Source organism: Puma concolor, chromosome F2 (assembly GCF_028749965.1).
Source record: "Puma concolor isolate L17-30 chromosome F2, mPumCon1.1.hap2, whole genome shotgun sequence".
In the NCBI taxonomy this organism is placed as follows: domain Eukaryota; kingdom Metazoa; phylum Chordata; class Mammalia; order Carnivora; family Felidae; genus Puma; species Puma concolor.
Genome location: NC_141684.1, coordinates 77,822,601 through 77,840,000, shown reverse-complemented (window position 1 = coordinate 77,840,000; position 17,400 = coordinate 77,822,601). Strand labels below are relative to the sequence as shown.

Genomic DNA, 17,400 nt, shown 5'->3' with positions numbered 1-17,400 from the left:
ATGATGTTAAGTTATAAAGTAGAACCCGAGGGTATATATAAAAGTTCTGTAGAGTACATTGTCACTGTTTACATGTATTTTGGCAAGTTTATTAACATACAAGTCCAGCGCTGCTCAAAGAACAGGAGCACACCACGAATACACAGCGAGTACGGGAAGGTCAGAGAGCTGCCCGCCATTTGGAAGCAGGGCTGTAAGTGCGACTGACCCGCTCCAGACCCCCTGAACCGAGGAGACGCCAGGGTGAGCCAAGCGTCCCCTCCCTCCCTGGCAGCTCCACTCCAGCCCCCCACCATTCTGCTCCCCATCCGCATCGAGGAGGATTTTCCATCCCCATTTCCATCCCCATTTCCACACTACATTTTCCATGTAAATGCAGGTGTCAAGGAGAAGGGGAGAAACCCTAGCCATTCCAAGACCTGCAAAATTCATGATGTAACTGTGAAATCAACCACACAATCGTGAAAAAGAATGGAGTATTTTCACACGATACACAACTCTATACTCCCTCGTTACGTGTAAGCTCAAATCCACCTCTACATTATCAAAAACTTAACATGTAACTCCCTAAAACAGAATCAAAATCAAGATCCACTGACAGCCCAGTTCTATCATTTCACGAGTATCCGATTTATACTTAAATGTAATTTTATACTTATGTTTAAAACAAAAAAAAATAGTAAAATATTAACTTTACTATACCCAAAATTATGACTTAGACTCATAAACAGAAGCTTTACGGAGTAATGCAGTATTTAAGAAATCTGAAAATCATTTCGGGTAGACGAGTACAAGAAAATCCAGAGTGTGCTGGAAATCTCAAAGTGTGGCCCAGGAACAAAACAACAAGTCCAGAGAAGCATGCGAAAATGGCATGAGAGGCTGCTGCTGTTACCACTGAGGCAGACTTTCTTCCCACTTTTAAATCTATGATTATATTTTAAATATTTTCAGCTAGTTTATTTCACTATATAGTACCAACATAATCATTTACAGAAACTCATTTTAAGTAAAACCAACAAAATGCTAAGAGGAAACAAAGTCAATTGCTTTCATGTTTGTGTGAGATGTGAGAATAAACAATTCCAAGAAAATTTTGTAAGATTCAATCAGCAGACATCTTTAGCACATGAGTACCATATTGGGGGGGGGGGGTCTATTTTAGGCAAGTTGAAAGGCAGTCTCTGCCAGCACGACTTAATAAGGCAAACTGCATATACCTGCATAAAGATACAGATTCAAAATCCTTTTCACATTTGAAGGTACCCTCTGCAGAAGACTGACTTTCCAAACTGCATTCTACTCGATCTCACGTTAATCTGATATTCTAAATAAACTGCTATTTACTTGAGCCACTTTCATTCTCTAGCACAAAGAGACATGGAGATACACATGTCACAACAAAATTTCTCTTCATATGGAAATTTCTTTAAAGAGAAAGTGTAAGAAAATATTGACATTAAGCTTCTCCGTTCAAGGAGATTTACCATAATTAAAACAAAGTTACAAGAGCTTAGCACATAATTAGGGGGGAAAAGGATATTTGCTCATCAGCTAGTCAGAGAGCTAAGAAACCAGTGTCTAACTATAAAGATGTTTACTTTTTCTTTTTAATCATGCGTTGAAAAATGTAACAAGAAACTAAATCAAGTTCCTAAACTCAAGGAAATATTCCAATTGAAATGAATCACCTTCAATGCATGAACACTGAAACAACAAAAATTCTCAACCAAAAAATCTCCTCCACTGGCAAAGAAAAAAGGTCATTTTATCTCACACCCCTCTTTCCTCCCATATCAGAAATACACATTTAAAAAAAAAAAAAAAAAAAAAAGCTAAACCCAACAATAAATACTTCATCAGGAAGAACTATTACAACGAAATTCTTTTAGGGGCGCCTGGTGGCTTAGTCAGTTAACCGTCCAAGTTCGGCTCAGGTCATGATCTCGCAGTTTGTGAGTTTGAGCCCCGTATCAGGCTCTGTGCTGACAGCTCGGAGCCTGGAGCCTGCTTCGGATTCCGTGTCTCCCTCTCTCTCTACCCCTCCCCCGCTCACGCTCTGTCTCTCTCTCTCAAAAATGAAGAAACATTAAAAAAAAAATGTAATGAATTTTTTTATTAACAAAACAGGAATTATACTTCAGCAACCCTAATATCAACAAAAAGGGAAAATGAAAGTGTGTTTCACACAAGACAAATGTAAGTGTGCTGGCTGCAACAGCCTCGAACTCTACTAAATGCCAACATTCTTCAATTTCGAGAAAGAGGTACCAACCAAGAGATACAAAACTACTAAGTAATTCATTTGTGTTGAAAACGGGGCTCATGGTAAAGTGAAACAAGGAGAGAAAATCAGTCTAATGTTCTGTTTTTTACTGACAGACTTGAAAAGTTTTTTCCTCCTGCTAAATATTAGATAAAAACCATTTCTGAGTGCCCTCTGCTTTGATCCCTTTCTTCTTGAGCCGAGGGTATAAAAACAAGTAAAAATGCTTCCAGTCCATCAAGTGCCGCCAGCACGGGCTCTGACATCTATCCAAGGTCATCTACTACTTGTCATCTCAACTTTCAGTGTTCCGATCCAAGCCACCGGCCATCTCTACTCTCAACCGCAGTGAGAACCACTAAAACGGTTCTTTGCTTTCAACACTTACCCCTCCATAATCCATTCACTAGAGAGTAGCCTCAGAGATCTTTTTAAAACATGAATCAAATACTGTCACCGATGGCTTTCCACTCGTCTTATGAAAGAGTCAAATGGTGGCCTACAGGCCCCTACACGACCAGTTCCCTGGCAATCTCACCTTGCCCATCCTTTTCCCATGGCGGCCCTCATACCACTCCCAATTACAGTCTCTCCAGCTTGGTGCTGTTAACACGGCAGGCAGGACGCTTCTTTGCTGCGGGGGACTGTCCGTGCATCACAGGACGTTTAGCGGCACGGCTGGCCTCTAGCAACTTGTACAAGTAGCATCGGCACCCGTTTTGTCTCCAGACAACCAAGGACGTCTCCAGGCACTGCTCTTAAAGAAGCCGAGGGCTGGTTCCCCTCTCATTCCCTCTACCTGAACTGCTTACCCCTAATAACTTGGCTTGCACGGCTGGTTCCCTATCACGACGGTGTCAGCCTAGCTGTTGTGGCCTACTCCCAGAGGCCTTCTCTATCCATCCTATGTAAAGTTGCACCTACCTCCATCGTATCCATGGCCCGGCATTTAACGTAACAGGGTACAAAGTAAGTGCTCAAAAGAATCGTTGAAAGAATGCATACATGTGTGTCAGTATTTATGAGAAAAGTGCTTCAGTGGCGAGATCATAATACGTAAAATAAGATGCCACAGCAGCGCTCCCGGACGGTCCCCTATACTGTGTTTCCCTGCATCTCTCAAATGCACACCTACCAATGTACCTTTCATTCTTTCCTTTGAACGTACTCGTAGCATCACCGTCAGTAACAGGGAACGTGTATTTGTTCACAGCGCCTTAACGAAAGTCCACCACCAGAGCATCCTTCCAAATGGTGGAGAACAGAGAGGTATGTGAACTGTTCAGTAGAGCATTGAAGGCACTAAACACCCAACCCGCAGCTAAAATTAGCCATGGCAAAGGGAATTCTGGTAGGTTCCATCACGGACACCAATGGCTCACCGTTCTATCTTAACAGTCACTCTTCGGTCTATCTTAAGTGGGTGCAAAAAGGTCAACAATTTTTATTTGAAAAGTAAAAACTAATGAGAGAAAAACATGACTGTGGTTATTTCAAAAGCAAAAGGCTATAATGAATGAAATGTGAGAGCTGAATCTTAGTGTTTTCACGTGAACGTAAAACTGTTCAGGTTAACCATATTCTAAAGAGTTAAGCCATGTGAAATTATAAAGCCTCTGATCAGTAATCCAACCGGATTCCCCTCAACTCCAAAAAGACTGATTCGCTCAAGCCGCGAATGTCCTTTCAGTTACTTCTGCAAGTGTTTTTGATATTAGTACTTTGAATGCTCATTTTTTGAGAACATCAACGCAGTTCCTCTCTTAAAAATGACGTCGTTGCCCTCGACGGCCGAAACACATTTCTAGGTATTTATTTGATCAAAACTGCTGATTTAAAAAGCCATCATTCATCAGAGCGTTCGCGTAAGAACTTTTGCAAGGTGCAAGCGAGATGCTGCGGCTCGGTGGGGGAGGGGGAAGAAAAAGCCAGCACGTACCAGTTGTGCACCATGAGTTTCTGCACGGCCAGAAGAGCGTTGTAGCGAACCTGCTGGTCCTCATGGTGCATGTGGTTCATTACCAGCTGCTTCCCGCCAAGCTGCTCGATAACCCTGCGGAACAGAAGGCACTTTGTGAAGATGCGGCAATTACTTCCCAGCTCCCGCTGTCAGCCAGCAGAAGGCCCGTGTAGCAAAGTGACAAGGGACTTTAAAGAGGAAAGTTACAATATGTAAGTAAACCAACACGCGTCTTTAAAACTTTTTTTTTTCTTCCTGAATCACAGATTCAACGTATTCCAAGATATTCTCTCTTGAATCCCCACTGGTGAATCCGGCTGTCAGTCTCGTTTCCTAATCCAGGCACATCTCATCTACCTGGGTGTCTCACAGCCTGCTGCAGTCTTCTGGCTCCTGTTGTCGATCACCGTTTTCTAAGCTGCCGAGTGTTACGACTTCTTCATTGCCGGTATTCGTGGCTTGCTTAAAACCGGTATACTCAACACCATCTAGTGTCTGTACCCGTATCAGGTCAATATCAAGTCCACCGGCTGCCGTGCGGGGAGACAGCTCAGATGCAGACAGCAGGGAACACAGGGTTAAAAAGCACCCGGTGGAAGCCATGTTAATTTCCTGAGAAAGACTCATCTTTAAGACAGCCGCCCTCTCTTACAATGATGCGATATGCCACGTGATGTCCTGGCCAGTGAAACGGAGAGAGAAGTTCCGACTGTCAAGGGCACCCAGATGACTGCCAGCCGACACTGCTTTCTGTCGCTGTGTCCCCTACCACCATGAAACCCCCGGTCACCACAGATGCAAAAATGAAGTGAAGACGCGATTCGCTTCGCGAACAGAAAGAGGTTCTGTGTGCTGCTGCGGGGGTGTGGCTGCGGGGACAGCTGTGGGGGCTCCTACGTCCACACGGCAACGTGGAGCCCGCAGCCTCACCGTCGGTGGAGAGCGGCACCTCCACACACAGTCGGCGATAAGGCACTAGGAACTCTGGCAGAGGAAGACGGTCCCGAGGATGGGCAGATGGGGCAAGCGTGAGAGGGCGGCTTTTACCTGTATACCTTTTTATACTTCCTTTTTAAAACATCTCTTTTGAAAAATGTATTGACATCGAGGGGGAAAGAATAGCATCATTATAACCGAACATTAATCGCTTGTCATGTGTCAGGTCCTCTGCTTTAACACATCACTTTATCTAGCATCAGCTCTGCTCTTTCTCAGATATGTTCCGCTGAGTCATTTAATCTAGTCAATCCCTTCCTGGCAAATGAAGGGAACCCGGACACTTCCTTTACAGTATGGTATTAAGCCCAAAGGTCTTTGTAAAGCCCAGGTCCCCGCAATACGGTAAGCCCATGTCTGCTGCTATGATGATGATGGCAGTGATCACGGTGAGGGTGATGAGGACGCAGGGGCTGTTCCCCTTCAACCTATTCTCCTCACTGTGGTCAAAGTGACCTTGCCAAAAATCTGAATTGTCACTTGCCCTGATTAAAAACAAAACAATGGCTGACTGGGTTCTTCACAGTCTGGGCTGGACTTCCTGTCCAAGTGCCTCACAGAGCACGGTCGCCTACCTGTGCTCTCTGCACAGACTCCCTTGACCTTCTTTCAGGTCCGTCAGCCACAGGGCCTTAGCACATGCTGCTTTCTCTCCCAGAAGTTTTCCCACTTCATATGACACGTAACTTCTATTCAACTTTCAGACCTTGCCTCAACTGTTCCTTCCTCAAAGAAGCCTTCTCTTTCTCCACTTTAATCCCCCAAATATGCCCTTTTCGTGGCACTTTGTATCTTCCTTTCATTGTATTCATGAGCTGCAATTGTGTACCTGAATGACTTTTGAAAATATTACATGTGTCTCCCTCATTATGCAAGAAGATCCGTGAAGGGCAAATCTATGCGTGGTTTTGCTTACCCTCTGTTCCAAAGGGCTCAAGACAGAAGGCCCTCGTCAAACATCTATTAACCACATTATTACATTTTATTAATATGTACACTAATAACAATGTCTATTATCACCCAGTTTATTTTCCTCCGAATGACATCACTAAAGGACCGGTAAGCCTTCAAAAAACAGAGGCCTTTACTGCAGCCAAAGTGCCTGAAGATAACCCTCCCTCAACTGCTCTAGCACACTGTTACTAGAATTCCAAACAACTGTAATAGCAAACATTTACACAGCACGCACTGCCTGCCGGCTTGTCATCTCTGCACCTCCCATGATGAGCTCTTCCAAGAGCGGTGAGTAGTCTAGGCTGGCCATCGGGATAAACCATAGAGAACGGAGATTTAAAAGAGAAACACGCAAGTCAAAAGTAACACTGAAGAAGAAGAGAGCCACAAGGCCCAACGTGCCTTCCTCTCACATGTGCGCAAGACTCCCCCACTGCCGCGCTGCAAGATACGGACCTGCCGGGGCGCCTGGGTGGCGCAGTCGGTTAAGCGTCCGACTTCAGCCAGGTCACGATCTCGCGGTCCGGGAGTTCGAGCCCCGCGTCGGGCTCTGGGCTGATGGCTGATGGCTCAGAGCCCGGAGCCTGCTTCGGATTCTGTATCTCCCTCTCTCTCTCTGCCCCTCCCCCATTCATGCTCTGTCTCTGTCCCAAAAATAAATAAACGTTGAAAAAAAAAAAATTAAAAAAAAAAAAATACGGACCTGCCTACTCTGATGACTTAACCGGGCATCAGTTTACTCGACGTCTTTGTAACCAGGCTAATTTTTTGGAACTGCTGAAACTGATACATACACACGTATAAGATGACAATAATAATATGAGCTCCTCTGCCTCAGTAGCTACTGAGATGCCAAACCCACAGATATGAGACACTAACGGGAAACCGTGAGAGAACGTCACATACAGAATTTACAAAGAACTCTAGTGATTTTTAATCCCCTTGGGGATTAAATTCTATTTCCACCATTAAAGGATCCAAGGAGGGGAAGGACGATTTCTGAGTGTTCTGTAGAACGTGACGGGCCCCGAGGTAGGTCCCTGCCCTGCAGAAGAGAAAAAGGTGCTGACGGCTTCCAACCCCACACCCAGCAAACCACACTCAGAGGCAGGGCGGACGGTGGCCTGGTGCCTGACAGCGGCATGAGCCCGAGAGGTCACAGTAACCCACGGCAGCAAAGAAGAGGGGGCTGTGTCAGGATCGGCCGACGTTCCCAGAGCCTGGGGTGTCGAGAAGTTTGAGTGGCACCGCGAGCCGGAGGAGGCTCGCGGCGGCTCGGCCCGACCACAGGGGCTGCGGTGGGTGGCCCAGAAAAGGGGCCTCCAACGAACCCGAAAAAGTGCTCCCGAGAGAAATTACCAGCTTCAGACATCCAGCAGGGGGGAGAACATAAAGCAGCCACCAGTAACAGCCAGCAAACCCCTGCTCCTCCCCGTCGCCTCCACCTTCTCCGCTCGCCCGCCTCAGGAAGACTGAGGCAACGGCAGCTAAGCTCAGGGAAACAGAGCCAGGAAGACGAGGGACTGTGGGCCTGTACCCGCTGAGGGCATCGCAAAGAGACACGTCCTTCCTGTGAGTACGCAGCGAGAGGGACTGCCAAGTGTCTTCAACGAGACGCTTTCCGTGACTTAAAACGATCACGGGGCTGTCATCTCGGCATGAGGGGGAAAGGACTGCAACCCACCTAGGCTTTCATCCAAAGGCGCGGAAAGATTATCATCACAGAGTAAGTTTCAAAGGGGTCTGGGGGGACAGAGCCAAAGCCATTCTTACTTCACTGCCAACTGCCCACTCAGCTGCCCGCTCTGCGTGGGTACGCATGAGCCACTTTGGGGGGGCTGGCAGGGCCGGCTTCTGTGTCCTGCTGTTTAACCCAACAGCCCCGTCTGCCCCTGCCCTTGCCTACCCCTGTCAGAGGGACTTCCGTGCTTCGGGAGTTCGGAAGCAGGGCTCTGACACGCTCGTCTGCCCCCTCTTTTCTCTTCCACGCTGTCCAGGGCCCCCCGGGGCTAATGGGTTCGGTACCAGGAAGGCACAGCACCTTCTCCAAAAGTGACTTTATCGGTGAAGACTCTAGTTTGGCCTCTATCTGTCACCTCCGTTGTCAAGTATCTCAAATAGCTTGGAATTCAGGCAAGTAGGAAAGGAATTCTTTACCAGGCCCCCTCTGGATACCTCCAACACAGAAAACACAGCCGACCCTCATTATTTATGGTAGTTGTGTTCTCTTAAAGTCACCATGAACCCTGATTTAGTGAATACTGAGACTCCTAGGGGAAACACAGGATTACGTTCCTGCAAGCCTCTGGTCACGACATCGTTATCAACCTGTCGATGCAAAGCCTTGTTTTACATGTTTCTGTTTGAAGACAACTGATTTAACCTACGTTGTTGACTCATTAACATTGAACTCACGGCCAAGAGCGCTAGAACTCCTGCCCGAATGAAGCTTATCTAACGTATGTACTTCCTCCATAAGGCACATCACAGCCTTCTTGTACTTAGCAACACTGAACAGCACGTCAGCACGATGCTCGGGGGCCATTTCACACAGTGAAATCACCAACAAAAAAAACGAAAATGCAAAATACATGACACTGAACGAATCCCAAGGACGACACCGGCTTACAGCACAAGAGCTAAGACAAGAAGGCAGAGTATCGCCTTGTTTGCCTAGCTGTGCGCCCAGCAACTCAAACGTTCCTTCCTCTGCTCTGCACACGTCCACAGATGATCTCGAAAGCATGAGTATTTGGGGATTATCAATAAATTTTAACCAATAGGCAAATTCACAAATATAGAATGCATAAAAAACAAGGATCAACTGTATGTGAGTAAATATAATCTCACAAAGCTGCCATATTGTATGTGAAATATGATGGATTTAAAGAACAGAGATCATATACCATTTATAACAACAGTAACATTTTTATAGGTGTCAGCTATAGTTTTTACATATAACATATGTTATACATATAACATATAGCTTCATAGTTTTTACCTCATGTAATCCTCACAGCAAATGTGCTGCCTACTCCTCTATAAAGTGGTTTTTTGACATTTTAAACCCTCGCCCCTTTATACTATCTTCTCATATTACCAGTAGCAAGTAAATTTTGAAGACTTTGGCTTTTAATAATGTACATTATTACATTTATTATATTATTTCATAGTATTCATATTATATTATTAAGCATATATATTAAGTATTCATATTATATTATTATATTATATCATTTTCAAACCATAAACGTTACTGCCCTCCACTCTGGAAATTCCAACAGGTCTCACAGAGTGGACAGACAACCTCCACTCCACTGAAACTCACTGCTATAAAAGAGACAGACATTTCCCATCTTCTAAATTTAATTGAAACACCAATTCCTTTCAGATTATACAGGATGTCCAAAATCACTGATGTGTGAAAAAAATGGTGAGAAAAGAGGATTCCCAGTTAATATATTAACACAAGACATCATTAAAAAGACAGGATATTTAAATGATTTGATTTAGAACTAGATCCAAGCACTTTGTTGATAAGCTATTGCCTAATAGGGAAAAACTTGCTAACTGTATTTCAAAACAAGTTGAGTTGGTAGCATGTTAGGCTTTAAAGACCTAGAATATTATAATATATGGTTAACAAGCTCAGTACTGGTTAACAACTTTTAAGGAATGTACCAGCCAGTGAAACACAGAAACGCAATTTTAGAGTAAGCTTTAAAAATCCTAAAAAGCACAGAACCATTTTTGTTTGTCGTAAAGGTCTTTGTCCTCTCAATGTAATTCTGTAATATTTAACACAGTGACATAAAAGACCCTGATAAGGATTCTACTGTTTAGCATTCAATTCGTGGCTAATGAAATCATATCACACTGTAACACATTATAACATGTTATGATTCCACAACATATTGCTAAAAATGGTTAAGCTGCATGTATGATTTCATTTACACGCAAGCAGGTACTCTCACGTCCATGTAACAATACACCCTCTAGAGTCTACAAGTTTAACGGCACAGAAATCACTATTCGGTTCACTATGTTGTATTATTCTAGTTTGTTCCCCTTAACATTTTTAAAAACAAAAATAATACAGGAAAATATTTACCAGACTTCCGAATGGGCAAGTTCTTTCTAAGCATAAAAGTAGTGAGAGAAACCACAAAGGTTTTCACTGGAATGTAAAACATTAATGCCTAGTGAATTAATGAATTTCTTTTTTTTTTTTTAATTTTTTTTTTCAACGTTTATTTATTTTTGGGACAGAGAGAGACAGAGCATGAACGGGGGAGGGGCAGAGAGAGAGGGAGACACAGAATCGGAAACCGGCTCCAGGCTCCGAGCCATCAGCCCAGAGCCTGACGCGGGACTCGAACTCACGGACCGCGAGATCGTGACCTGGCTGAAGTCGGACGCTTAACCGACTGCGCCACCCAGGCGCCCCTAATGAATTTCAATATATGGTAACCGAAACATACATGATAAAAATCTTATGAATAGAGTAATACTGTAGACAGCAAACTTTTAAAATGTCTGCCGTAAATGTGGCAACTAAATTCCCTACAAATCGCATAAGCAATCAAAATACAAATTGAAAAGCACCAGGTACCAGTTTCCCCTGTGAGAGTTTAAAGAGAAATGAATACATTCATTGCTGCCGAGAGGGTGGTAAAGACACTATTCTCACACATGCGGCTGCTTGGAGCCTGAATTGCCCTACATTTAATACTGTTTTTAAGATCTCAGAAGTACTTATATACTTTCTCTCATGGAATGTATTTAAGGGACCAGAAAAAAAGGAAACAATCAGAAATGTTTGCAAAGACGTTCGCTGTGTTTTGATAATAATGAAAAGCTGGAAACGTATCAAATAGCCACTAGTAAGATTTGAGCAAATTGGAATACTTTCATCTATAGGTAGCATTATTTATATTTTTAAAAATTTGTCGATGGGAAATACGAAAAAATGAATAAAAATAGGTCACAAGAGATATTATAATCAACATTTTGGGAGAAAAATGTATGCATAGAGGGAAAAAAAAACAAAAATAAATAAACCATTATTTTTACCTCAGGGCTGCAGTACTGTTTTTTCTTTATTATTCTTTTCTGTCTTTTTCAAGTTTCCTATAGGAAGAATGTTACTTTTCGTGATAATTCTCATTTAGAAGAGAAAAATTAATTGGGTTTTACTGATAAAAAGTTAATGCCACCCTCAGAACAAGTTACTAATTTTTATTCGTAGGTGCCATGTGAGGCTTTGTACGAAGAAAAATAGAGATACTTACCTCATACAGAAGTGTGCATTTTAAAAGAATAAGGAATGCTTTTGGTAGCTCTTTCTCTCAAATTTATTATGCCCTCCTGCGTGGTGAACAATATGCCTCGTCGGACAGAGTTTCTCTTTTTCCGAGTTCACAGTCCGGTGGGGCGGGGGGACACAACCAGGTTATCTCTATGCACACACTGGAAGATGCTACAGAATGAGTACACGTACGGGACACTGGTCTGTGCACAGAAAATCGGACACGTTTTGTGTTCTGTTTTAATGGCAGTGTACTGGCTCGCCAGATTAAAAAAAGAACTCCTCCATCAGTCAGTATTTCTACCTGCAGACACAGAAACTTGACTACCTAGTTAAAACAGTGAAAGAATTCCCTGAGAGGCAGCTACGGCTCGGAAGGCTGGGGAGCCAAGCGTGAAGGCTCGTCCACACTGAATCGCAATCAGGCTACCAAAGTAGCAGCCCGGCAAGTGTGCTACCCGGGCGAGGCGCAGGAGCCTACGTTCACACCGCGGGCACCCAGACACCGGGTGCTGCTGCCTCCCTCCTCGTGGGGCCTGGCCACGGAGGCTGCCTGGAGGCGATGCCTGCTTATCCCCACTGCCCTCCAGCCCTCGCTCCTGCTGGAAGTCTGGGGCAGGGGGATCGGGTCGGCTGAGCTAGGCCGGAGGCATGTGGCCGGAAGCAAAGGAGTTTAGGCGAGCACACTGCTGGCACCTTTATCCTCTACAGTGAAGGGGAGCACGTGCCTTGGACGGCGGGAACTTCCTCGGATATAGGAAGACTGTTTATTTATTTATTTTTATTTATTTATTTTTTAACGTTTATTTATTTTTGACAGAGGGAGAGAGACAGAGCATGAGTGGGGGAGGGGCAGAGAGAGAGGGAGACACAGAATCGGAAGCAGGCTCCAGGCTCTGAGCAGTCAGCACAGAGCCCGACGCGGGGCTCGAACTCACGGACCGCGAGATCGTGACCCGAGCCGAAGTCGGATGCCCAACCGATTGAGCCACCCAGGCGCCCCTAGGAAGACCGTTCAGATGCCGCACTCCTTAAACGAAAAGAAAGAGACGTGTTCGCTGCGGCATGCCAGGCTGGCGGGGGTGGGGGGGGTGTGCTGGCACAAGCCCCAGGAGGGCGTGCCGTGCGACGTTCTGCTGGTCGGAGCAATCGCACTAGCCCCCACTCATGCCACTGAGGTCTGCAGGCAAAGGGGCACGCTCTCCCGGGAGCAATTCTCGGGCTCTAGTCATCGAAGTGTGATTTCTGGGCGTCTGTCAGGGCCACCGGTGGTCTGGTGCCCTCTGAGGACAAAGCACTGGAACAGTTTTACTCGCACCCCATCATACACATTTGAAAAATAAGGTTAAGAAGCTGTGTTTGTTTCTGTGGACCCTTTACAAGAACTGAACTGGCAGGCACAGTTGACAGGGCAAATTCCTTTGGGCCCTTACTTTTCATGCTATTTCCATTTATCGACAACGATTATTAACTTTGCAGCTGGGGGGGGGGGGAATTACTGTTATGTTGTGCTCTCCACCCAAATTTACAAAAACAAGCTAGTGAATCAAAAGGGTTTCTTTAGACTACAAAAAGGAGTCGTGAAAATAACAACAAATATGTAAAACAACAGCGAACAGGACCCCATTTTGAATATCGTCTGTAAATGTGCTTGGAAAGACAAATCTGAGTGTGATGAAAGAAAATGACAGGCAGGAAATAGTGTATTTAGTACCGAAATACTTATCACTGGACCAGCAGTACATTCACCTGTCGCCTCCAAAACATTTCCGATATGAAACCTTGTCACCTGACTGATTTTACTGCGTGAGATGGAGAAAGGGACAAAGTTCAAAATGAGACAACGTTCTGACATCCCTGCTGTGTGATGAAGGGTACAAATCATTCCTAAGAAACCCGCCAAAGTTTTTCGAAAAAAGTCCACCACAAAGAACATCCTGTTCTCAGGGAAAGCCACATTTCCTTTCTTTGTAATGTTTAAAATCACATGATGTCAAAAACACATAGTGGAGAAGAGTACAGCTGAGCCTTGAAACACGGGGCCGGGGGAGGTTTGCACACCAACGCCCCACACAGTTAAAAATCAACATACCACTTCTGATTCCCCATAACGTAACTGCTCATAGCCTATGGCTGACTGGAAGTCTTACTGATAACAGTCAACGAGCACATATTTTGTATGTTATATCACATGCTGTATTCTTACAACAAAGTTAAAGAAACGGAAACGTTAAGAAAATCGTAAGATAAAATACACTTAAGTGGACCCACACAACTCAAACCAGTGTTGTTCAAGAGTCAGTTGAAACTGCTATCATGCAGGACAGCAGATGCTTTTAACAACTGGACAAAATTACCCATTTCACTTTTATCAAGCACCTAAACAGTACTTATTGCTATGTGCTGAGTGCTGTTCTAAGTTCATTACATATGTACTCATTTGGTCTTCACGTTTACAGATAAGGAAACTGAGGCACACGGAGGCTATATGACATGCCACAGTTGCACAGTTATCACGTGGCAGAGCTGGGACTTGAACCTAAGCAGACAAGTTTAGTCTGCGCACTTAACCACTGTAATTCTGTGATGTCTGTGGTGCCCACTAGCTTAGCACGGGTACCGTGCACGTACGGAGGAGATACTCCAAAGATATCTTTGGAGGGCATAATCGGGACACGAAGTTCATGGGCTCACCACTGACAGAGGACTAGTTATGTGCAGCAGGGAGAGTTATTGCTCCATGGAGAAAGAGATTTGACTACTGCCTTGGAACAACAACGTGCCTACTGATCTTGTTAGTGTCAAAAAGAACAAGTGTGAATTTGATCAAGTTACAACCACTGAGTGAAGAAAAACACGGGCGCTTAAGACTGCCTTTCTAAACGGAAGCACGTCTTTTGTATTTTGGAAAGAACTTATTCAATTTCCTTGCTGGCATGATTTTTCCTTACGTACTAGGGAATGATCACCATTGGTTTCCTCAGTATGTGACGCATAAGACAGTATTTTTAGCGACGACACCAGTAAAGATCCTTTTCCGTTATTCTAAGTAACTTAGCAATGCAGTTGTCATCTTGAATAGGTTAAAAACACGAATAAAAATATCAACGTCAAATCTGAGATACCAATGTAACTTTTCAGGGTGACTGCATTGTGGTAAAAATGGATACATCCCTGAAAGTTTGAATTTTTTCCAAATCTTAATGTTTTTATTTTATTCATGGAGAAAAACAATGAGAACTACAGTTAAAAGCTACATCCACAAGCTACAACTGAGTTTAAAGAAATACTTTATATGGCCAAATGCAGCCACAAAGTTGTTTTGTCTCTGTCTCACACATAGCAACATGCCATTTCCCTGCTTTTACACGGGATGGGCCGGTCAACTTGGTACACGAACTATTAAAGCAGACTTCAGTGAGAAGTCTGAATCCACATAAGATCTGAATATCCAGAACTATCTTCAAGAGACTTTAAACTGTTGAAGCCACTCCTGCCAACTTACTGCAGTGAGTTAACAGTTTTTCAAATTTAGTAGCAATAAAAAATAAGAAAGTGTGTATGATTCAAGCATTGTTATCGATACCTCAGTAAAAAGATCACACACAAAATAATGTCTATAACTGGCACCAAAGAGTTATCAGTAATTTAAACGTGAATTAGATTTTTTGAGTGATGATTAATTTTTAAAATATTTGTTTCAAATTATGGGTCTGCTAACCCACTGACTATTTATTAAGTTTGAGAAACACTCCCATGTAGGAAGATGTGGGAATGACTTCACAGAGAGAGAATGCTACATTTTTTTCAAGCAGATTCAAAGAGAATGAGAGTCTTCAGGAGCTATGTGATAAGAAGAAAATACTTTGAAAATATATCTCAAAGAAGAGGGAGCAGAAAACCGTACAGAAATGAAGTTACTCTGAGATATACTGGTGAGGGGCTTCAAAAAAGAATATATATACTAGTCCATGGGCCCATGAAAGCCACTGGAAGGATAGAGAAAAACAGTAGCATGCCAGAGTTTCAGGCAAAAAAAAAAAGACTCTTAGGCAGCGTTTCAGCACTGAGGAGGGATACAGTGGACACCACCAGCGATAACGCAGCCTGAAGAAGGTAAAGCCTGGAGTGCGAGACAGTCCGTCACCAGGAAGACAGTAGGAACGGGAGAAAAGCAGGGATATGGCAGCGATGGATTGTGTGAAGGCACAACAGGCTTGGGAGCAGCGGTAGATGTTGTGTAAAAACAGTGTATCCGTAAGACACATTTGAAACACGAGCTGGTGGTAACAACTTGCTACTGTAAGAAGGTTACGTTCTTAAGTTTTTCACCACCTTTATGATTTTAGAATGAGGATATATCTAGATTTGCCTTTTAGCTTCCCTCTCCAAGAGTACTATAAATAAGCCCAGTTACATATCTAGGAAGGATCCATCTATCATCTGTTTTTCATATAAAACATATCTTAGATGGGCTAGGGACCTTGGCTATTAGATGTAGATATATATAGATATGTATCTATCTATATATATAGAGAGAGATATATATATCTCTCTCTTTATATATATATAGTAAAATTTGCCTTTATCTTATCTAAAGATCCTCAATTTTTTCATAATAGGCTATTTTTAAATGGTATTAATGTTAGATAGTTCTTAATATCACAGTGTTAAAAACTACAAAAGGTCTTGGCTTTCATCCCACTTGCAAGCAAGTAAAGCTGCCACAGTTTCATAAATGCGGGTAGAAGACATGAGACTCCTGGGTCAGAGACTGATAGTTTGTTACTCAAGGTAACAGTAGCAGTAAGAATATTAGCACTTTGTGCTGGTTCCCAAGCCACAATTTCCGTAAGAAAACATGAAGAGAGCTAAATGAGCCCTGCACACACAGTGTAAAGAAGAGGAACCTTGAACTTAGGGAACCCACAACTCTCATAATGGACAGTAAGCATCCTTTGTTCCTAGGAAGACGTCTATTTGAAAAGGGCATTCAGTGCCTCAATATGCAAGAAGGGCAGAAAGGTGAGATAAATATCTCCCTGCATATACCCTTATTTCTACATCATCTTGTTTTCTGGCAAGTTTACCTGAATACGTCACTCCACTGGTCACTGTGAATAATCCGGCTGATGCAAGCAGAGATCAAATAGCACCAGAAAAAAGCCAACCTTGCAGTCCTGATCTTATCCATGTCCCCCAAGGTCCTAGGCCTAACCAGCTGAAAAAATACCATAAAGCACCAAGGTCTACTTAAAATTCAATGGCTTTCCCCTTAAGTTTCTGTATTGACCTTTATACTTGGCATTAAACCAGGTACAAGTGGATACATTAAAAACGTGCAGATTCTTCTTTGGCTCACGAAGGAAGTCTAGAGCAATTCTGTCACCTAACTTGGCCAATGAGTTGAAGGTAACTTGAGTGTCTTCCAGTGTTAAGGCACACGGTATCACTGATCACTTCTTTTTGGGAAACTCCACTGAATCAGCAAAGGTAGCTCCTGTTAATAGAAATCTCCACGTTCATATAAGGACCACAGGATCAACTGGTAGTGTTTCCTTAAATAAAAGGCTCCTTATGACTACCCCTAATGTGTAAGTTTTGGGAAGGGAAGCAAGTTAATGCCTGGCCTTCATACAGGAAGTATAACACCAGGGGTTGATACTCATGGCCTCTGCAAAGAAAGTGTTTACAATTGTTGGGCCACCCAAAGAGATCTTCATCAGCAGTGGTGGTGAGGCGGGGACCAGGTGAAGGCAGAAGTTGATGGTGCCCTCGGGTGGCTTCCCAGATGGATGATAAACCTTAGGGATCTCAGTTCAAGTCAAATGGCTGAGTCTACTCCTGGTTTTAGGAAAGACTGACCTACTTATCTCTGGTAGCAGATGGGTGACATTTATCTGCTCCTTGGAATGG

General features: G+C 43.6%; 1 protein-coding gene across 3 annotated transcripts in view; it reads right to left on the bottom strand.

Moving 5' to 3' along the window:
- The window catches only part of ATP6V1H (ATPase H+ transporting V1 subunit H), a 108,485-nt gene that overhangs the window by 22,741 nt on the left and 68,344 nt on the right, over nt 1-17,400 (bottom strand). For 2 of the 3 annotated variants that reach the window (XM_025923034.2, XM_086695331.1), the window contains one exon: nt 4,206-4,319. The exons of the other annotated variant lie outside the window; for it this stretch is intronic. In XM_025923034.2, the coding sequence (XP_025778819.1) occupies nt 4,206-4,319 (114 nt within the window). The remainder of the gene's footprint in view (nt 1-4,205; nt 4,320-17,400) is intronic. 3 annotated transcript variants of the gene reach the window in all.